Source organism: Erythrolamprus reginae, chromosome 10 (assembly GCF_031021105.1).
Source record: "Erythrolamprus reginae isolate rEryReg1 chromosome 10, rEryReg1.hap1, whole genome shotgun sequence".
Classification (NCBI taxonomy): Eukaryota; Metazoa; Chordata; class Lepidosauria; order Squamata; family Dipsadidae; genus Erythrolamprus; species Erythrolamprus reginae.
Genome location: NC_091959.1, coordinates 7,135,844 through 7,158,826, shown reverse-complemented (window position 1 = coordinate 7,158,826; position 22,983 = coordinate 7,135,844). Strand labels below are relative to the sequence as shown.

Genomic DNA, 22,983 nt, shown 5'->3' with positions numbered 1-22,983 from the left:
CAAGGATCTACTACTCTTTCAGTGAAATAATATTTTCTAATGTTGCTTTTGATCTTTCCCCCAACTAACTTCAGATTGTGCCCCCTTGTTCTTGTGTTCACTTTCCTATTAAAAACACTTCCCTCCTGGACCTTATTTAACCCTTTAAGATATTTAAATGTTTCGATCATGTCCCCCCTTTTCCTTCTGTCCTCCAGACTATACAGATGGAGTTCATGAAGTCTTTCCTGATACGTTTTATGCTTAAGACCTTCCACCATTCTTGTAGCCCATCTTTGGACCCGTTCAATTTTGTCAATATCTTTTTGTAGGTGAGGTCTCCAGAACTGAACACAGTATTCCAAATGGGGTCTCACCAGCGCTCTATATAAGGGGATCACAATCTCCCTCTTCCTGCTTGTTATACCTCTAGCTATGCAGCCAAGCATCCTACTTGCTGTAGCCCCTTTCTAATTCAGTCTTCTTTATTTGAAAACCATTTTTATCCAACCTCATTTTTATCTCCCTTTAACTCTCATTTCCCATTTCAGGGCACCAGGAAGCCACCCAAAACTCCAGAGCTGTCCATGGTGCTGAACCTTTTACTGTATATGTATAAATTTTTTTTTTGGCTGCAAACTAAAAACCAGCCAGCCAGGCACTTCTTGCCATTTTGATGCAAGAGAAAGAAAGAAAAAAAACCCCGCGAGAAAAGAGAGGTTCTTCTTAAAGGAAGCTTAGGATAGCTCAGAAAGCAAGACACTAAAAGGCAGCGTAGAAAAAGAAAATAGAAATTCTTGCTGTAGGCAAAACAGTGTTGTAGGCCTGTGGCTGCGGTTGGCTTGATAATGGTTTCTTGATTAAAGTTGGTTAAGTTCAGGGCATTTGGACCAGATTACCTACGGGACCGCCTTCTGCCGTGTGAATCCCAGTGACCAGTTAGGCCCCACAGAGTCGGCCTTTTCCAGGTCCCATCAACTAGACAATGTCGCTTGGCGGGGCCTAGGGGAAGAGCCTTCTCTGTGGTGGCTCCAGTCCTCTGGAATCCTTCCCCCCCCCCTAGATTTGTACTGCCCCAATCCTCCTTGCCTTTCATAAGAATTTGAAAACTGCTTGGGGTCATTAGATCTCAGCCTCTGGCCACTAAATGCTTAGTATGTTTGGTTTGTATTGAATGAATGATTTTTGATACTCAGCTTTTATAATGTTTTAAAATATTTATATTAACTGGATCCAATTGTATTTTGTACACTGCTTTATTGTTGACATGTTGTGAGCCACCCCGAGTCCATGAGGTCTAGGAGAAGAGCCTTCTCTGTGGGGGGCCTGGCCCTCTGGAATCCACTCCCCCATATTTCTCAGATACAAGACTTCCAACCATCCATTTAGTGACCATTTGATGTTACAACGGCACCAGAAGAAGTGACTTACAACCAGTCCTCCCATTTATGACGCAGCATCCCATAGCCACATGATCAAAATTCAGGCTACCAGAATTCCTTGAGTGTCCAATCACACTTGGCCAATAAAGCTATTCTGTTCTGTTCTGTTCCGTTCCACTCCATTCCATTCCATTCCATTCTTCTACTCTACTCTACTCTACTCTACTCTACTCCCTGTTCTATCTACTCTATACTCCCTATTCTATTCTATTCTACTCCCTATTCTATTCTATTTACTATACTCTACTCCCTATTCCATTCCACTCCACATAAACCTCTGCCAGCACCCAGAGAAAAGAAATGCTCCCTTCGCTCTGGGCAGCGACTGTCCTCCTCCTCATCTTCTTCTTCCTCCTCCCACCCAAATTCCGAACTTTTATTTCTTTCCAAATGGGTTTGCACACATTATTTGCTTTTACATTGATTCCTGTGAGAAAATTTGCTTTTTCTTAAGAACGTTTCTACTTAAGAACCTGGTCACGGAACGAATGAAGTTCTTAAGTAGAGGTACCACTATATTTTAACACAGATCTGCACCCGTTTCCTTAAATCATTTCTACTTAGTAATATACAATAATCCACATATTTACAAAGTTCCGTATTGTCATCATTCGTTTTGCATTGTTTCACAGTCCTTTCTTTCTTTTTCTACATCTCGTTGTACCATCTATTTATTTATTTATTTATTCATTCATTCATTCATTCATTCATTCATTCATTCATTCATTCATTTATTGCATTTATATGCTGCTCAATCCAAAGCAGACTCAGAGCGGCTAACAAGTGGAATAAATACAATAGCATTAAAATACAATCAAAATTGCATAATAAAATCAGTAATATAATACCAATAAAATAATATCTTAAAAAGAACCACACACACACAACAGTCAGTCTAATTCCAGGCCTGCCAGAAAAGCCCGGTCTTAATGGCTTTCCGGAAGACCGTTAGGGAGAACATAGTGCAAATCTCTCGGGGCAGTTGATTCCATAGGGTTGGAGCCACCACAGAGAAGGCTCAACACTAAGTCTGCACTACTATTGCTACTAATTTTTTCTCATCATTCCTATCACCCATTTCCTCCCACCTATGACTGTAACTTGTTGCTTGTATCCTTAAGATTTCTATTAATATTGATTGTTTCCCCATTGCTTGTTTAACCACTATGACAATCATTAAGTATTGTACCTCGTGATTCTTGACAAATGCATCTTTTATTTTATGTACACTGAGAGCAGATGCACCAAAGACAAGTTCCTTGTATGTCCAATCACACTTGGCCAATAAAGAATTCTATTCTATTCTATTCTATATTCTATTCTACTTATCTTTTAATCTCTTCTCTCTTCTTTTCTGTATTCTATTTATCCTCTATTCTATTCTATTCTCTATTCTCTTCCCTCTTCTCTTCCCTCTTCTATCTCTATTCTATTTTATTCTATTTCTCCTCTATTCTATTCTACCCTATTCTATTCTCTCTTCTCTTCTCTTTTCTCTTCTCTTCTCTTCAATTCTCTATTCTGTTGTCTATTCTATTCTATTTATCCTCTAACCCAGTGTTTTTCAACCAGTGTGCCGGGGCACACTAGTGTGCTGCGAGACATGGTCAGGTGTGCCGCGAAGCTCAGAGAGAAAGAAAGCAAGAGAGAGAGAAAGCAAGAGAGAAAGAAAGCAAGAGAGAGAGAAAGCAAGAGAGAAAGAAAGCAAGGGAGAGAGAGAAAGAAAGCAAGAGAGAGAGAAAACAAGAGAAAGAAAGAGAGAGAAAGAGAAAGAAAGCAAGAGAGAGAGAGAAAGAGAGGGAGGGAAGGAGAGAGAGAGAAAGACATAGAGGGAGGTAGGGAGGGAGAGAGAAAGAGAGCAAAAAAGAGAGGAAGGAAGGAAGAGAAAGAAAGAGGGATGGAGAGAGAAAGAAAGAGGAAGGAAGGGAGAGAAAGAGGGAGGCAGAAAGAAATAGAGTGAAGGGGAGGAAGAGAGAGAGAGAGAATTTTTTTGTCCAAACTTTTTTAACGCGCCCCCCCCCAACTCAATGTGCCCCATGATTTTGTATATGTAAAAAATGTGCCGCAGCTCAAAAAAGGTTGAAAATCACTGCTCTAACCTATCCTATTCTACATTCCAATATTCTCTCCTCTCCTCTCCCCTCCCCTTCATCTCCTGCCTGGGCCACCAGGTGGCGCTGCGCTCAACGCCTTCGCGCCTGCTGCTGCTGTTGCTTCGCGGCGGAGTCGGCGTCTGGTTTCAACCAAGCAGCCGGCGGGCAGGCGGGGCGGCTGCGAGCGGAGTGGCTGGCGGCTCCCCCGAAGCCCCGCCCGCGCCGGGGCCAGCCAGCCAGCGGAGGTGCTAACGTGGCTGGGCGGCCGAGCAGCCGTCTGCGGGGACTCCGGGCAAAGATGCAGAAGCTGCTGCAGCAACTGCCCGCCGGCGCTGCCCACTTGGTCAAGGCGCCCCCGGCGGGCGGCGGCGGCGAGGAGGCCAAGAGCCCCGTGCTGGTGCCCGACGGAGCGCCGCAGAGCTGGTACCGCTCGCTGGAAGGCGACGAGCTGAGGTTGCTGAAGGGGCCCGCCGCCCCGGAGGCCGCCCCCGCCGCCCGCTCGCCGCCGCAGCCCGAGCGCAGCTTGGAGGGGAGCGCCGCGCAGCCGCTCCGGTAAGGTGGGGAAGGCGCTGGGGCTGGGGGGGAGGAACCTCTGCCCCCTTCTCCGCCTTCTTCCAATCAAAGGGAGGCTCAGCCCGCTGGGTTGCCATTCCCACGACCGAGTAGATCCGGGTCTGCCCAGCTGCACACGTGTCATGAGTTAACTTGGGGGAAGTAAGCCGGGTGCTCTCTCTTAGCAGTAGCGATAGAGTTTAGACTTGTATGCCGCTTCGCAGGGCTTTACAGCCCTCTCTAAGCAGTTGAGTAATAATAATTAACAATTATTATTATTATTATTAATAATAATAATAATAATAATAATTTATTAGATTTGTAAGCCGCCCCTCTCCACAGAAGGAACGAAGGAAGGAAAGAAGGAAATGGCTATTGCACTTAAGACTTTATATACCCCTTTACAGCCCTCTCTAAGTGGTTTACACAGAAAACCTATTGCCCCAAATAATCTGGGTCCTCATTTGACTGACCTTGGAAGGCTGGAAGGCTGAGCCAAGCTTGTGTCAGTCAAGATCAAACTCCTGGCTGTGGGCAGAGTTGGCTTGTGTTACTGCATTCTAACAGGAAGGAAGGAAGGAAGGAAGGAAGGAAGGAAGGAAGGAAGGAAGGAAATAGCAATAGCATATACCCCTTTACAACCCTCTCTAAGCGGTTTACAGAGTCAGCCTCTTGTCCCCAACAATCTGGGTCCTCATTTTACCCACCTCAGAAGGATGGAAGGCTGAGTCAATCTTGAGCCTGGTGAGATTTGAACTGCTGGTGAGCTACAGTCAGCAGAAGCAGCTTGCAGTACTGCACTCTAACCACTGCGCCACCAAGGCTCTTAACCGTAGAGGCTCTTGGGTTTGCAAGCAGCTATCCTCACAAATGGGGAGCTTCTGTTCGGCTGGCCTCTGGCTGGGGTGTTTTGTGAAATTGGCCTTTGGGGTGAGATTCAGGTTGGTGAAGAAAGGGTTAAGTCAAACTCTTCTTGTGTGTTCTGAGTTCACACAACTCTCTTAGCCTGGGGAAGACCTAGCAGCCAGCATTGGTCCCACAAGGCTAAGCTAAATTAGCATCAAACCTGGCTTAGTGGGATTCCAGCTTGCAGCTCATGGCTGCATTGACCGAACCTTGAAAACTGATTATAATTCAGTTAGTGGGGAAAATGAGCTTGCTGACGTTATAAACACCAAAGCTGTGAGTGTTGGGTGAATCTTGAATGGTGTGTCTTCAGTTTCACCCCTTCTGCATAAGGGAAAGCGAGAAAGTGCAAAATATACCCTGCTGAGTTTGTGTTTTGAATGTAGGACCCAAGAGTCTATGGGATTGGGCAGCATAGAAGTTGAATAAATTAAATATTAAATTAATATTTTGATTTGATAAGATGAAAATTGCACATTCGTAGAGCGATTCCTTCAACTGGATAATCCAGAAACATAGAAACATAGAAGATTGACGGCAGAAAAAGACCTCACGGTCTATCTAGTCTGCCCTTATACTATTTCTTGTACCTCCGGAACCGCCTGCTACCGCACGAATCCCAGCTGCCGATAAGGTCCCACAGAGTTGGCCTTCTCCGGGTCCCGTCGACTAAACAATGTCATCTGGCGGGCCCCAGGGGAAGAGCCTTCTCTGTGGCGGCCCCGGCCCTCTGGAATCAACTCCCCCCCGGAGATTAGAACTGCTCCCACCCTCCCTGTCTTTCGTAAACTATTTAAGACTCACCTATACCGCCAGGCATGGGGGATTTGAGACATCTTTCCCCCAGGCTCCTTATAATTTATGTTTGGTACGTATGTGCTGTTTGGTTTTTAATTATGATAGGGTTTTTAGTTATTTTTAATATTAGATTTGTGCCATTATAATATTGTTTTTATCGTTGTTGTGAGCCGCCCCGAGTCTTCGGAGAGGGGCGGCATATAAATCTAATAAATTGAATTGAATTGAATTTATCTTAGGATGGATATATGTTTATCCCAGGCATGTTTAAATTCAGTACTGTGGATTTACCGGCCACATCTGCTGGAAGTTTGTTCCAAGCATCTACTACTCTTTCAGTAAAATAATATTTTCTCACGTTACTTCTAATCTTTCCCCCAACTAACCTCAGATTGTGTCCCCTTGTTCTTGTGTTCACTTTCCTATTGAAAACACTTCCCTCCTGAACCTTATTTAACCCTTTAACATATTTAAATGTTTCGATCATGTCCCCCCTTTTCCTTCTGTCCTCCAGACTATATAGATTGAGTTCATGAAGTCTTTTATGTTTAAGACCTTCCACCATTTTTGTAGCCTGTCTTTGGACCCGTTCAATTTTATCCATATCTTTTTGTAGGTGAGGTCTCCAGAACTGAACAAAGTATTCCAAATGGGGTCTCACCAGTGCTCTATCACAATCTCCCTCTTCCTGCTTGTTATACCTCTAGCTATGCAGCCAAGCATCCTACTTGCTTTCACTACCTCCTCACTGCACTGTTCACCCATTTTGAGACTGTCAGAAATCACTAGAATATTGTTGCAATTCCATGCCCCCTTACTAAATCCCCCACTGAATCAATTCAGAGGACGGTCTTATTTGACTGCGTTCATCAGTTGGGTTTCCCAGTCATAGCTTGTTTAATCCTGGTCTCTTTCTCGTCATAACACACCATGTGAGCTGGGCCATTGTGGCTTATAAAATAAGGGCTAGGACTTAGTCACATCAGTGAGTGTTGTCAGTATTGCAGATATTTTGAGTATGTTCAGGTGGGGGCAATTGTGTCCAATTAATCTAAGTTGATTAATCGTATCAAGAAAAATAAAATTGGTGTATAATTGGTTGCATTTTGAGGTTGCATTTCCAGTCTCTAAGTTACTGTTCTATAGTATTATTTCACCCTCTCCTCTTTCTTTCTTTCTTTCTTTCTTTCTTTCTTTCTTTCTTCTTTCTTTCTTTCTTTATCTATTTATTTATCTATTTATCTATCTATCTATAAATTTATTTATCTATTTATTTATCTATTTATCTATCTATTTATCTATTTATTTGTTTATCTATTTAATTATCTATCTATTTATCTATCTATCTATTTATCTATTTATTTATTTATTTATCTGTCTGTCTGTCTATCTATCTATCCTATCTATCTATCTATCTATCTATCTATCTATCTATCTATCTATCTATCTATCTATCTATCTATCTATCTATCTATTGGATTTGTATGCCGCCCCTCTCCGGAGACTCGGGGCGGCTAACAGCAACAATAAGACAGCGTATAACAATAATCCAATACTAAAAACAATTAAAACCCATTATAATAAAAAACCAAACATACATACAGACATACCATGCATAAAATTGTAAAGGCCTACGGGGAAAGGCTATCTCAATTCCCCCGTGCCTGGCGGCAGAGGTGGGTTTTAAGGAGCTTACGGAAGGCAAGGAGGGTGGGGGCAATTCTAATCCCTGGGGGGAGTTGGTTCCAGAGGGCCGGGGCCGCCACAGAGAAGGCTCTTCCCCTGGGTCCCGCCAAGCGGCATTGTTTAGTTGACGGGACCCGGAGAAGACCCACTCTGTGGGACCTAACTGGTTGCTGGGATTCGTGCAATTCTTTACTGTTGAATTACCCCCTTTCTACTGCTTATGGTGGACAGTGGTTTATTCGCAAGTGTGTGTTGAACGTATTCAAGCATGCACAAGAATTCCTTTGACTGGCTTGGATGTTACTTTCCCTTTGGAGCAAGAGGTGAGCAATCTTGGTTTTAACACGGTTAAAACCAACATGGTTTTAAGAGAGGCTTATTGGGTTCAAACTCTTGCTGGGTGGACTTGCCAGTTCTGCTGAGCTGAGATTCAAGCCAGGTCCCTGCAACCTACTCAGTCACAGAGAAACAAGCCATTTTTCTTCTTAGTGCTACTTAATTCTCACTGTCTTTGCCTTCTCGCTTTCCTGTTGCTCCCGATGAATTTCACCATGTGATAAATATTTCACAGCCTTCTGTGAGATTGGATTGCTCGGGTATATAAACAAGGCCCCCCCGAGATCAAATTCCTTCCATAAGGCTCTGAGATCAAATTCCTCTCCAAATGGCCTGACCGATAAGCTACCTTCTACAGGTATTTATTTATTTATTTATTTATTTGATTGGTTTTTTTAATGCCACGCTTGTCTTTAGACTCAGGGCAGCTTACATAGAATAGAATAGAATAGAATTTTTTTTTAAAAAAAATATATTTTATTGTTTTTTTCAAAGTAACAAAACACAACAAACAAAACATATAACACTTAATGGAGCTACAGTCGCTCCGCTCAAAGCAGAAGTCTTCATATAAAAGGAAAAAGTTTATCTGTAAAATACATATTGTTATATAAGATAGAAATATCAATCTTAATGTAAATCTAAGTCTGTATCGAAATTTATAAAGATATATATGAATAGAATTTTTATTGGCCAAGTGTGATTGGACACACAAGGTATTTGTCTTGGTGCAGATGCTCTCAGCGTACATAAAATAAAATATACATTTGTCAAGAATCATGTGGTACAACACTTAATGATTGTCATAGGGGTCAAATAAGCAATGAAGAAGCAATATTAATAAAAATCTTAGGATATAAGCAACAAGTTACAGTCATACAGTCAACATGGGAGGAAATGGGTGAAAGGAATGATGAGAAAAACTAGTAGAATAGAAGTGCAGATTTACCGTAGTAGAAAGTCTGACAGTGTTGAGGGAATTATTTGTTTAGTAGAGTGATGGCGTTCGGAAAAAAAAACTGTTCTTGTGTCTAGTTGTCTTGGTGTGCAGTGCTCTGTAGCGACGTTTTGAGGGTAGGAGTTGAAACAATTTGTGTCCAGGATGTGAGGGGTCAGTAAATATTTTCCCCGCCCTCTTTTTGACTCATGCAGTCTACAGGTCCTCAATGGAAGGCAGGTTGGCAGCAATTGTTTTTTCTGCAGTTCTGCATGTTAGCAATAGCACTTTTTAACAGAGCCGGCATATTGCCCCCACAATCCGGGTCCTCATTTTACCCACCTCGGAAGGATGGAAGGCTGAGTCAACCTTGAGCCGGTGATGAGATTTGAACCGCTGACCTGCAGATTCAACCTCCTGGCCTATTGACCAAAGCGTGGGTCTGCACGATTGAATCCTGGCCATTGTTGTATTCATGAATGAACTCAGCAATGATTGGTTGACTAAACCACGATTAGATGGATTCACATAACTCTCAGCTAAAATCTGAACAAACTCAATGGCTTATATGTCCAGTTGAATAAACCCACTTGAAAGATTTGATTTTGGGTTGGGAAGAAGAGAGTTAAATTTTGTTTTGGACAGAATATTCATAGAGTTATAGAAACATAGAAGTCTGACGGCAGAAAAAGACCTCATGGTCCATCTAGTCTGCCCTTATACTATTTCCTGTATTTTATCTTACAATGGATATATGTTTATCCCAGGCATGTTTAAATTCAGTTACTGTGGATTTACCAACCACGTCTGCTGGAAGTTTGTTCCAAGGATCTACTACTCTTTCAGTATAATAATACTTTCTCATGTTGCCTTTGATCTTTCCCCCAACTAACTTCAGATTGTGTCCCCTTGTTCTTGTGTTCACTTTCCTATTAAAAACACTTCCCCCCTGAACCTTATTTAACCCTTTAACATATTTAAATGTTTCGATCATGTCCCCCCTTTTCCTTCTGTCCTCCAGACTATACAGATGGAGTTCATGAAGTCTTTCCTGATACGTTTTATCCTTAAGACCTTCCACCATTCTTGTAGCTCGTTATCCTTTACTTTTTTTCATTGACCTTAAATAGGTTGGCATGGTGTGAGTATCTTTGTTTTTTGGACAGCAATGGACCAGTTGTCTTGGGAAGTGTTTTTTTCAGCCGTTCCAACTTTAAGCTGTGTGGCCTTCAATTCCCAGAATTGCCCCAGCCGGTGTGCTTAAAATAATGGAGATTGAAAAAGTTGGCTTCATTTTTCCAGGTTGTCTTTTAATTTAAAATTGGGAACTTAGGAAAAAAGAAGACATTCCGACAAACTTAACCATCATTAGTAAAATTATGGAATGCGCCGAACTATCAAAAATAACAATGGAGTTTCAAAACAAAAATGATTCAGAGTTCTACAAGGCCTGGGAGAAATGGTTCAGATGGTTATCCAACTTTAAGGACAATAAAACAGAAACTAATTAAAATCTCTTAATATAAATCGAAATAAAGATATACACAATAGAAATTTGGACCAAAATCAATACAACCCCTCTCTGGGTTCAATCCATTTGATAATTATCAGAAATTTACTAATATCGCAACCTACAATCACTTCTCACTAACAAAAATAACAAATATAATCAAACGAAGTCGTCACAATGCAAATGCCTGCTAGTTTGCAGGTACCACCCCTCCTCTTTTTTTCCCTTCTTCTTTCTTTCTTCTTCTTTACTTTTCTATCCCACCTCCAACCACCTCTTCTTTCCACGTTATTCTTGGACTATTAAATACTACAGCTATAAGATTATCCAAATAAGAATATTGAATACAAAATATTTACATATAGACAAATATTTGGAAACTTCAGATTGTGCAGAATGCAGCTGCGAGAGCAGTCATGGGCTTCCCTAGGTATGCCCATGTTTCGCCATCACTCCACAGTCTGCATTGGCTGCCGATCAATTTCCGGTCACAATTCAAAGTGTTGGTTATGACCTTTAAAGCCCTTCATGGCACTGGACCAGAATACCTCCGAGACCGCCTCCTGCCGCACGAATCCCAGCGACCAATTAGGTCCCACAGAGTGGGCCTTCTCCGGGTCCCGTCAACTAAACAATGCCGGTTGGCGGGCCCCAGGGGAAGAGCCTTCTCTGTGGCGGCCCCGACTCTCTGGAACCAACTCCCCCCAGAGATTAGAACTGCCCCTACTCTCCCTGCCTTCCGTAAACTCCTTAAAACCCACCTTTGCCGTTAGGCATGGGGGAACTGAAACACCTCCCCCGGGCATGTACAATTTATGCATGGTATGTTTGTGTGTGTGTTTGTTAGTAAATGGGGTTCTTTTTAAACTTTTTTAAATATTTAAATTTATTTGGATTTGTTACGATTTGTTGTATCTTGTTGTGAGCCGCCCCGAGTCCGCGGAGAGGGGCGGCATACAAATCTAAATAATAAATAAATAAATAATAAAATAAATAATAAAATAAATATACAATAATATATATAAGTCGCTGTATAAAAATACTGTTTACCCCATCCCCCTCCCACTTCTGTTTTTTGTATTCCCATCCCCCTTTCCCCTGTTTTCTTTTTTCTTTTTTATATAACCTAATAAAGTATATTTTTTTAAAAAAATAAAATAAAATTGGGAACTTAATCTCTTCTCCTCTTCTCCCCCTTTCATCTGCCTTTCTTTTCTCTGCCTCCCTTCACTGAATTGGACATAGCTCCAGTTCAACCAAGATGAGAATTCACCCCATGAAGTCTACCAAGTTCCATCAGAAACTGTGTCAAAAACACCGGGACTCCCATGGTTTTGAGTTCCTGCAACGGTCTCTGTGTTTCTTTGCAGGCATGATGACCTCAAAGAGATGCTGGACAGCAACAAGGATTCCTTGAAGTTGGAAGCGATGAAGAGGATTGTGGCGGTGAGTATCTCTTCAGGGCTATCACATCTGTTTAAGACACTCATCCTTTCTGAGACGATGGCCAAGACCCAACCGATTAGGTCCCACAGAGTCGGCCTTCTCCGGGTCCCGTCAACTAAACAATGTCGGTTGGCGGGCCCCAGGGGAAGAGCCTTCTCTGTGGCGGCCCCGACTCTCTGGAACCAGCTCCCCCCAGAGATTAGAACTGCCCCTACCCTCCTTGCCTTTTGTAAACTCCTCAAGACACACCTTTGTCGTCAGGCATGGGGGAATTGATCTCCCCCGGGCCTATATAATTTATGTATGGTATGTCTGTAGGTATGTCTGCTTAAAAATGGGTTTTTTTAACTATTTTAAATTTTAAATTGTAAATTATTAGATTTGTCATGAACTGTTTTATTGTGTTGTGAGCCGCTCCGAGTCTACGGAAAGGGGCGGCATACAAATCTAATAAATAAATAAAATAAATAAATAAATAAATAAACTTATAATCCATCATGAGGTCTTCTCCTTGGCAGTGCTTCTCCATTATTTTCTGTTACGCTCCCCCCCTAGGAAGAAGTAAACATTTTACACCTGCCCCCAACTCTCTGCCAGGAGGATTGTTTGCAATATTTATTTGTTTGTTTGTTTTATCAAGTGCGTATTGGTAGTATACAAAGATATAACAATGTTTATATACATGATACTAGTAAGAGAGAAACATTAGGACAGGGGACGGTAAGCATGCTGGTGCACTTATGCACGCCCCTTACTGACCTCTTAGGAATTAGGTGAGGTCAACAGTGGACAGTCTAAGGGTAAAGTTTGGGGGAGGTGGAGGTTAGGTGATTATACTATTGAGTTCCATGCATCAACTACTCGGTTGCTAAAGTCGTATTTCCTGCAGTCGATATTCAGCACGTTTTAGCTGAAAAAACTCAAGCGGATTATCAGTGTGATTGGGGTGTAATGTCGCATTTTCCACTAACTCAACCCTTGGCTGTTTGTCCCACCCCTAGATGATAGCCCGAGGCAAGAACGCATCAGATCTCTTTCCAGCTGTGGTCAAAAACGTGGCTTGCAAGAATATAGAGGTAAGTCATCCTGGGCAGGCATTCCCTCGGTCTACACACTGCAGTAAACTGAAAAAGCAGAAGTTTATTTGGAACGGATTATATTTTGTGAGTCCAGTCGTGTGGTTAGCCAACTGTTGCTTTTGGCCACTTAGCCAAGGATAGCCAGCTAAGGGGGTTTCTTTGCCTGAAAATGGTTCTATATTTTTTTTAAAAATTATTTATTTATTCATTCATTTTATGGGTTTCCACTAGGGGAAGAATCCCTTAGATTTTCAGGTTATAATTTTTATGCACTGCTCAAAATATAAAGGGAATACTTAAACAACACAATAAAACTCCAGGTATATCCAACTTCTGTGAAATCAAACTGTCCACTTAGGAAGCAACACTGATTGACAATCAATTTCACATGCCGTTGTACACATTCAACTTTGTACAGAACAAAGTATTGAATGAGAATATTTCATTCCTTCAGATCTAGGATGTGTTATTTGAGTGTTCGCTTTATTTCTTTTGAGCAGTATATATCCAAGTGAATAGAGTAGAAACATAGAAACATAGAAGTCTGACGGCAGAAAAAGACCTCATGGTCCATCTAGTCTGCCCTTATACTATTTTCTGTATTTTATCTTAGGATGGATATATGTTTATCCCAGACATGTTTAAATTCAATTACTGTGGATTTATCTACCACGTCTGCTGGAAGTTTGTTCCAAGGATCTACTACTCGTTCAGTAAAATTATATTTTCTCATGTTGCTTTTGATCTTTCCCCCAACTAACTTCAGATTGTGTCCCCTTGTTCTTGTGTTCACTTTCCTATTAAAAACACTTCCCTCCTGGACCTTATTTAACCCTTTAACATATGTTTCGATCATGTCCCCCCTTTTCCTTCTGTCCTCCAGACTACAGTGTTCTCTCGATTTTTGCGGGTTCGAACTTCGCAAAAAGTCTATACCATAGTTTTTCAAAAATATTAATTAAAAAATACTTTGCGAGTTTTTTCCCTATACCACAATTTTTCCCACCCGATGACGTCATATGTCATCGCCAAACTTTCGTCCGCCTTTTATAAATATTTTTTTAAATAAACTTTAATAAATAAACAGGGTGAGTAATAATCTAAATGGTTGCTAAGGGAGTGGGAAATTGCAGTTTAGGGGTTTAAAGTGTTAAGGGAAAGCTTGTGATACTGTTCATAGCCAAAAATAGTGTATTTACTTCTGCATCTCTACTTCACGGAAATTCGACTTTCGTGGTTGGTCTTGGAACGCATCCCCCGCGAAAATCGAGGGAACACTGTATACAGATTGAGTTCATTAAGTAGAGTAGAGTAGAGTAGAATTGGACAGAATAGAATAGAATAGAATAGAAAAGAATTCTTTATTGGCCAAGTGTGATTGGAATTTGTCATTGGTGCATGTGCTCAGTGTACGTAAAAGAAAATATACATTTGTCAAGAATCATGACGTACAACACTTCATGATTGTCATAGAGCAGAGGTTCCCAAACTTGGCAACTTTAAGACATGTGGACTTCAACTCCCAGAATTCTTCAGCCAGCTTCGTCAAGGGGAAGGATTGATAGCTGAAGAGGAACATAAGCCAGGTTCTCAGTTCTTGCCTGATTTTCTGCAATTTTTCTGCCAGGTGAAGAAGCTGGTATACGTCTACCTGGTCCGGTATGCGGAAGAACAGCAGGACTTGGCCTTATTATCAATCTCGACATTCCAGCGAGGACTCAAGGTTGGTCCCTGAGATACTGTGAGGACGATCCCTCTTGTACCGCATGTGCCGATTATTATTATTATTATTATTTATTGGATTTGTATGCCGCCCCTCTCCGCAGACTCGGGGCGGCTAACAACAATGATAAAAAACAACATGTAACAATCCAATTAATAAAACAACTAAAACCCTTATTATAAAAACCAAACATACACACAAACATACCATGCATAACTTGTAATGGCCTAGGGGGAAGGAATATCTTAACTCCCCCATGCCTGGCGATAAAGGTGGGTCTTGAGTAATTTTCTAAAGACAAGGAGGGTGGGGGCCGTTCTAATCTCTGGGGGGAGTTGATTCCAGAGTGCTGGGGCTGCCACAGAGAAGGCTCTTTCCCTGGGGCCCGCCAAATGACATTGTTTGGTCGACGGGACCCAGAGAAGGCCAACTCTGTGGGACCTTATCGGCCGCTGGGATTCGTGCGGCAGAAGGCAGTTCCGGAGGTATTCTGGCCCAATGCCATGTAGGGCTTTAAAGGTCATTACCAACACTTTGAATTGTGACCGGAAACTGATCGGCAGCCAGTGCAGACCATGGAGTGTTGCAGAAATGTGGGCGAATCTAGGGAGCCCCACGATGGCTCTCGCGGCCACATTCTGCACGATCTGAAGTTTCCAAACACTTTTCAAAGGTAGCCCCATGTAGAGAGCATTGCAGTAATAGAGTAATGGAAGGGTCTTTGAATTGGGACTGTAATGGCGATGATGGTCATAAAGCAAGGAGGGTGGGGGCAGTGTGAATCTCTGGAGGGAGCTGATCCAGAGGGCCGGGCCCCCCACAGAAAAGGCTCTTCCCCTAGGCCCCGCCGAACGACATTGTCTAGTTGACGGGACCTGGAGAAGGCCGACTGTGTGGGACCTAACCAGTCGCTGGGACTCCTATGGCAGAAGGCGGTCCTGCAGGTAAAGTGGCCCGATGCCATGTAGGGCTTTGTAGGTCATTGCCAACACTTTGAATTGTGTCTGGAAACCAATCAGCAACCAATGCAGTTTCTATGTTGCAAAACCAGATTGTAAGTGGCTCTTGGGGTACCTGTTGTAATTTCGAACTGGTCACTGAGCAAGTTGAGGACTACTTGTAATGGAGACACCAGTGGAAGGGGCCGTCCGAATGCATTGAGCCCTGGAGGTGATGTCCTGCGACAGGTTTATCAGCGTCCTAATGAAAGCGGGGTTAGCTTGAAATCCTCCCTCTGGGAAAGAACGTTTGCCTGCCCTTTATTTATTTTTTATTTTTATTTATTTTATTTATTTGTCCAAAACATGATGACGGTTACATAGGATAAACTTATAGTAAATTAAATCAATGAAAGACTAGAAGCAAGATATAGGAACACAAAAAATCAATGAAAGAATAGAAAAAAAGATATAGGAGTAGAAGAAGGATATATAAAGAGATATAGGAGAGACAACAGGACAGGGGACGGAAGGCACGCTGGTGCACTTATGCACGCCCCTTACTGACCTCTTAGGAAGCTGGAGAGGTCAACCGTGGATAGTCTAAGGGTAAAATGTTGGGGGTTAGGGGATGACACTACGGAGTCAGGTAATGAGTTCCACACCTCGACAACTCAATTACGAAAGTCGTATTTTTTACAGTCAAGTTTGGAGCGGTTAATACTGTATTAAGTTTGAATCTGTGTGCTTGTGTGTTGTTGTGGTTGAAGCTGAAGTAGTCATTGACAGGAAGGACGTTGCAGCATAATGATCTTGTGGGCAATTCTTAGATCATGTTTAAGGCATCGTGGTTCTAAGCTTTCTAGACCCAGGATTGAAAGTCTAGTTTCGTAGGGTATTCTGTTTTGGGTGGTATTCTGTTTCTTCTTGGCCTCCAGGATCCCAATCAGCTGATTCGAGCCAGCGCCCTTCGGGTCCTCTCCAGCATCCGGGTCCCCATCATTGTGCCCATCATGATGCTAGCCATCAAGGAGGCAGCCTCGGACATGTCTCCATATGTGCGCAAGACCGCAGCTCACGCCATCCCTAAGCTGTACAGGTAAAGCTGATCTCTCCAGAGCCACCCAGTGAAGGGCTGCAATTTTTTTTACTACTGCACTGTGGGCGTGGCCTATTTTGTGGGTGTGGTTTGCCGGCCATGTGACCAGGTGGGAGTAGCTTGACAATCATGTGCCCGGAGGTGGCTTAAAGGTCATGTGACTGGCTTAAAGATGGCCAACTTGAGGTCACTCACATCAAGAGTTTGGATTAGGGCGCTTGACCTCTTCTCACCTCGAAGAGATACAATATCCCTATCTATTTGCTATTACCGAACATCCAAAATATACTATTTAATTCTAAGTATATATGCCATATATATTACACACAGGCACACAAAAATATACATTATCTACTATATAAAGTGTATGGACACACATGCACAGCTCTTCTAAAATTACACACATTCCACCTCATTTACTGCGATAGGGAAAACATACCCAGAGCCCAGAAGAGAAAAAAATAAAATCAAAAATCAAAAATTTTCTACTGGTTCTGCGTATTTAACTGTACCTGTAGGAGCCCATCACTGGAACCACCTCTTGGTTGTCCAATTGCACCTGGTTCCTGTTGAGAGATTTGGGCAGCAGGCAGGGGTGCAAAAACTGAGGTTCTTTTGAGGTTCCTTGGTCTAGAGGTGAAGGCATCGGACTAGAAAACGGAAGGTGATGGGTTCGAATCCTGCCTTAAGCTTGAAAACCAGTTGCTTGACTGTGGATCAGGAGACCGTGAATCAGGGGTCCCCAAACTTGACAACTTTAAGATCTCTGGACTTCAACTCCCAGAATTCTCCAGCCAGCTGTGCTGTCCACAGGTCTTAAAGTTCCCAAGTTTGAAGACCTCTGCTATGAATTCTAGTTCTACTTTAGGCCTAAAATCCAGCAGGTGGGTTTTGGGCCAATCACCAGGAGATAGTTCTAGTCCCGCCTTAGGCCCGAAACCTGACGCGGTGAGTTGAACCAATCATCAGATGATGGTAAGTTCTAATCCCGCCTTAGGCCTAAAATCTGACTGGGTCAGTTGGGCCAATCACCAGGCAATAGTGAGTTCTAGTCCCACCTTAGACCTGAAAGCTCACTGGGTGAGTTGGGCCAATCACCAAGAGATGGTGAGTTCTTGTCCCGCCTTAATCCTGAAAACAGACCGGGTCAGTTATTATTATTATTATTTATTCGATTTGTATGCCGCCCCTCTCCGGAGACTCGGAGCAGCTCATAACACAGAAAGTCCTGTAAGCTGACTGGGTGAGTTGGGCCAATCCACTAGGAGATGGTGAGTTCTAGTCCCGCCTTAGTCCTGAAAACGGACTGGGTGAGTTGGTCCAATCACCAGGAGACAGTGAGTTCTATTCCTACCTTAATCCTGAAAGCTGACTGGGTGAATTGGTCCAATCACCAGGCGATAGTGAGTTCTAGTCCCGCCTTAGTCCTGAAAGCTGGCTGGGTAACTTTGGGCCAGTCTCCCTCTCTCAATCCAATCCACCTCCCAGGGTTGTTGTTGTGGGGCAAATAGGAGGCGAGTATTAGATACATTTGCTGCCTTGAATTATTTACAAACGTAATAAATGCAGGATTTTAAAAAATCCATATCTAATCGGCTAGATACAAGTGCTAAAGCAACTGACCCAGAGGCTAGCGCACAGGTGTTAAATAGTGCATTACAGTGTGCTTGGCTCACATCCTTTGCCCGCCTGTTTGCACAGGGGTGTGCAAAATTTCTGGCTGCGGGCCATGTTTGTTCTTTCAAAAGTATGAAAGGAGATGCCTTTCCCACAGCATAGCAGAGCCAGGACAAATAGGCCAGAAGCCAGGCTAAAAGCTAAATAAATATGGGTAGGATACCGTATTTTTCAGAATATACGACGCACCTTAATTTGGGGAGATGAAAACAAGGAAGAAAGGCCTCTGCATCCTAGCGATTTGCCAAACAGCACAGTTGATGTACAGTGTACCCTCAATTTTTGCGGGGGATGCGTTCCGAGACCACCCCCCGAAAGTCAAATTTCCGCGAAGTAGAGATGCGGAAGTAAATACACCATTTTTGGCTATAAACAGTATCACAAGCCATCCCTTAACACTTTAAACCCCTAAATTACCATTTCCCATTCCCTTAACAGCCATTTACTCACCATTATTACTGGTACTCACCATTGAATAAGACACTTAGTGATTCTGATACTTATAAACATAATTATTTAGTGACAATAATTATTTTTTTTGTTATTTATTTGCAAAAATTATTAGTTTGGCGATGGTGTATGACGTCATCGGGCGGGGAACCCCGTGGTATAGAAAAAAACCCGCAAAGTATTTTTTAATTAATATTTTTTGAAAAACCGTGGTATAGGCTATTCGCGAAGTTCGAACCTGCGAAAATCGAGGGAACACTGTGCATTGTGTATTTCTGTGCATGGCCCATAGAAATAGCAAAGAATTTGAGAAATGGACATTGTGGCAGTATATTAATGCCAGAAGGTTTTCTTAAATGTAGTCACACTAACTCCTCCCAATTATTTAAATAGAACCACTTCAAACATGACTAAGTCAGGGTTTAACTCAGCTGGCTTATCTTAATACTAATACACTGCTAAAAAAAAATAAAGGGAACTCTTAAACAACACAATAGAACTCCCAAGTAAATCAAACTTCTGTGAAATCAAACTGTCCACTTAGGAAGCAACACTGATTGATAATCAATTTCACATGTTATCAGCACATTCAACTTTGTATTCAATGAGAATATTTCATTCATTCAGATCTAGGATGTGTTCTTTGAGTGTTCCCTTTATTTTTTTGAGCAGTGTACTTAATACTAATACTTAATATTAAAACAGGACATTTCAGATTATATTTTTACAGATCTTTAAAACTGATGTGGCTTTCTGGAAGTATTCTCTGCTATTTAAAAGAAGATACAACAGCACTGACCCTTTTCAGATCAAGCATTTATTTTCAAAAAAACTTCTTCGTTTTGTTAAGTTATCTAGAACAATAATAAAGCAGTCTTTTAAAAAATAAGTCTAATAATTTGAACATTCTGTAGGCATTTATAGTTATTGACCTGCGGCAAAAAACAAACAGCTAGTTTCAGCAATTTGTCTCTGTGCAGTTTTAATTGTCACTTTCATTTATCATGTGAGCTTCCCATCAATCAATCAGCTGAGTGTCAGGAGGCTTGCTTGTGGTTTGTGCTAATCAGGCTCTGCTGCTGTTTGCTGCAAGGAGATAAATTATTCTTTGAGGTGGCTGGGTGGGTCTACATTCAGTGTATTGAAAGATGCACCCAAGTTTTTGCCCTCTTTTGGGAGGTAAAAAGGTGCATCTTATATTCTGAAAAATACGGTGCATTCATTTTCATGAAAGACGGTTAACCTGATTTCTCTAATGCAGGGGTAGGCAAAGTTGGCTCTTCTATGACATGTGGACTTCAACTCCCAGAATTCTTGAGCTCGCATGATTGGCTTGGGAATTCTGGGAGTTGACGTCCACAAGTCATAGAAGAGCCAACTTTGCCTACCCCTGCTCTAATGTGTCTAATGATGTCTCCTTTTGTTGTCTATGGAGAGGGGTGGCATACAAATTTAATAAATGAATGAAGGAATGAAGGAAAGAAAGAAAGAAAGAAAGAAAGAAAGAAAGAATTGGGGGGAGCCCTATAGTGACTGCCAAAACTTTTGTGGGTGTTCATGCAATCCTAAAATTTTACTATGGGTTTTTGTGCTTTAAACACACACATACACACATATACACAGAGCATATATACAGATACAGTGGTACCACTACTTAATAACTTAATTTGTTCCGTGACCAGGTTCTTAAGTAGAAAGGTTTGTAAGTAGAAGCAATTTTCCCCATAGGAATCAATGCAAAAGCAAATAATGCGTGCAAACCCATTAGGAAAGAAATAAAAGCTTGGAATTTGGGTGGGAGGAGGAAGAGGAGGAGGAGGAGGAAGACAGTCGCTGCCCAGAGTGAAGGGAGTATTTCTTTTCTCTGGGTGCTGGCAAAGGTTTATTCCCTCTCCAAGCGCCCAGAGAAAGGAAAATGCTTTGTTCTCTCTGGACTGCCAAAGCCTCCTTAAGTACCACTGAAAGGCTCCTCTGGCAGCCTAGAAAAGTCCAAGGTGGCCGGGATTAAAGGGGGAATGGCAGGAAACTGGCCGGGACTCCGTGCTGCTCTCAAATTTCCTGGCAAATTTTTCCAGGCTCGGGTTCTTAAGTAGAAAATGGCTCTTAAGAAGAGGCAAAAAAACACCTGGTTCTTATCTCGAAAAGTTCTTAAGTAGAAGTGCCACTGTATAGATTTTTGTGTGAATGAAAGGATATGAAGCTAGCATGTGAATTTCAAACACCGAATCATTTTTTAAAATGCATCTCTTCGACTTCATCTCAAGGAGCAAGTTCAAGCCCATCGTGAAATAATTCACATTATAGTAGGACGCAGTATGTTGACTCAGCCTTTAGGAAAAGTTTTATGCACCCAATGGCCTTGTCTGTTCCTTTCAGCCTTGACTCGGACCAGAAAGACCAGTTAATTGAGGTTATTGAGAAGCTGCTGGCCGATAAGACCACGGTGAGTAAGACTGTCTCTGGAGGGGGGTGGAGATAAGGGAAGAAAATTGAGAAAGAAAAAAATTGCAAAACGCTTTAGGAATGGCATCTCGAGATAGCATTTCTCAACCCTGGTTGCCTTTAAGATTAAGTGTGGACGTCAACTCCCAGAATTCCACAGCACTCTGAGTAAGGTATCCTGGGAATTGAAGTCCATACATTTTAACATTGATGAGGTTGAGCATAATTCTTGTAGATTGACAGGTTTGTGTTTGTATTTGTATTTATTAGATTTGTATGCCGCCCCTCTCCGAAGACTCGGGGCGGCTAACAACAATATAAAAAGACAATGTAAACAAATCTAATATTAAAAACAATCTAAAAAACCCCAATTGAAAGAACCACTCATACATACAAGCATACCATGTATAAATTCTATAAGCCTAGGGGGAAGGGAAATTTCAATTCCCCCATGCCTGACGACAGAGGTGGGTTTTAAGGAGCTTGCGAAAGGCAAGGAGGGTGGGGGCAACTCTGATATCTGGGGGGAGCTGGTTCCAGAGGGCTGGGGCCGCCACAGAGAAGGCTCTTCTCCTGGGTCCCGCCAAACGACATTGCTTAGTCGACGGGACCCGGAGAAGGCCAACTCTGTGGGACCTAACCTGTCGCTGGGATTCGTGCGGCAGAAGGCGGTCCCGGAGATATTCTGGTCCGATACCATGAAGGGCTTTATAGGTCATAACCAACACTTTGAATTGTGACCGGAAATTGATCAGCAACCAATGCAGACTGCGGAGTGTTGGTGTAACATGGGCATTTTTGGGAAAGCCCATGATTGCTCTTGCAGCTGCATTCTGCACGATCTGAAGTTTCCGAACAGGTTGCCTAAGATAGAACCTCGGTGGTGTAGTGGTTAGAGTGCAGTCCTGCAAGCTACTTCTGCCGATCACCGGCTGCCAGCAGTTTGGCAGATCGAATCTCAGTAGGCTCAAAGGTTGACTCAGCCTTCCATCTTTCCAAGGTCAGCAAAACGAGGACCCAGATTGTTGGGATTTTTTAATAAAAGTTTTTATTTACAAATATACAATAAATACATCGGTTACAATTAACAGTATAGACATGTCAAATTACAGGAAAAAGAAATGCGAAAAATGGGTAATTAGAGATTAAAACAATAATCCTGTTGAATTATAGTTTAAACAATATGCATTTGACAACAGACAGAGACAAATAGACAAAAAACATCGACAAACATAAACATACAGAAGGGAAAAAAAGGAAAGGAGAAGAGAGAGAAGAGTAGAAGGAAAGAAAGGGCAGACGGGTGTGCGGTAGATCTGTGCTAAAATTGTGAACTAGATATACTTTCAGTAGCTCATTTCCTTATATCTAATATTTAAGATTATAGATAAATAAGAGAAAGTGTTAAATAAATCAAGGTAAAGAGGTTTTAATAAAGCCAGTCTAATTTTAGTATATATATCGATGTCTCATACATCTATTAGCCGCCCCGAGTCTGCGGAGAGGGGCGGCATACAAATCCAATAAATAATAATAATAATTAATAATAATAATAATAATAATAATAATAATAATAATAATAATAATAATAATAATAAAAGAAAGGTTGGATATCAGGACCCAGATTGTTGGGGTAAGAAGCTGACTCTCTGTAAACCGCTTAGAGAGGGCTGTGAAGCACTGTGAAGGGGTATATAAGTCTAAATGCTATTGCTAAGCGATATTATTTGGATTATGAGCTGCAGTGGTGCAGTTAGTTAGAACGCAGTGCTGCAGGCTACTTCTGAGGATTTTCGGCTGCAAGTAGTTTGGCAGTTCGATCCTTACTGGTTCAAGGTTGACTCAGCCTTCCATCCTTCCAAGGTCGGTAAAATGAGGACCCAGATTGTT

At 42.1% G+C, this 22,983-nt stretch overlaps 1 protein-coding gene across 3 annotated transcripts in view; it reads left to right on the top strand.

Moving 5' to 3' along the window:
• The window catches only part of AP3B2 (adaptor related protein complex 3 subunit beta 2), a 63,309-nt gene that overhangs the window by 4,113 nt on the left and 36,213 nt on the right, over positions 1–22,983 (top strand). Inside the window, exons 1-6 of one of the 3 annotated variants that reach the window (XM_070762944.1) lie at positions 3,743–4,066; positions 11,610–11,685; positions 12,687–12,761; positions 14,392–14,487; positions 16,364–16,524; positions 21,028–21,094. In XM_070762944.1, the coding sequence (XP_070619045.1) occupies positions 3,813–4,066; positions 11,610–11,685; positions 12,687–12,761; positions 14,392–14,487; positions 16,364–16,524; positions 21,028–21,094 (729 nt within the window). In that variant the 5' untranslated portion in view covers positions 3,743–3,812. Of the gene's footprint in view, positions 1–3,742; positions 4,067–4,948; positions 5,008–11,609; positions 11,686–12,686; positions 12,762–14,391; positions 14,488–16,363; positions 16,525–21,027; positions 21,095–22,983 lie in introns of those variants that run through there. The other 2 variants (XM_070762946.1, XM_070762945.1) reach the window with 2 other exon arrangements.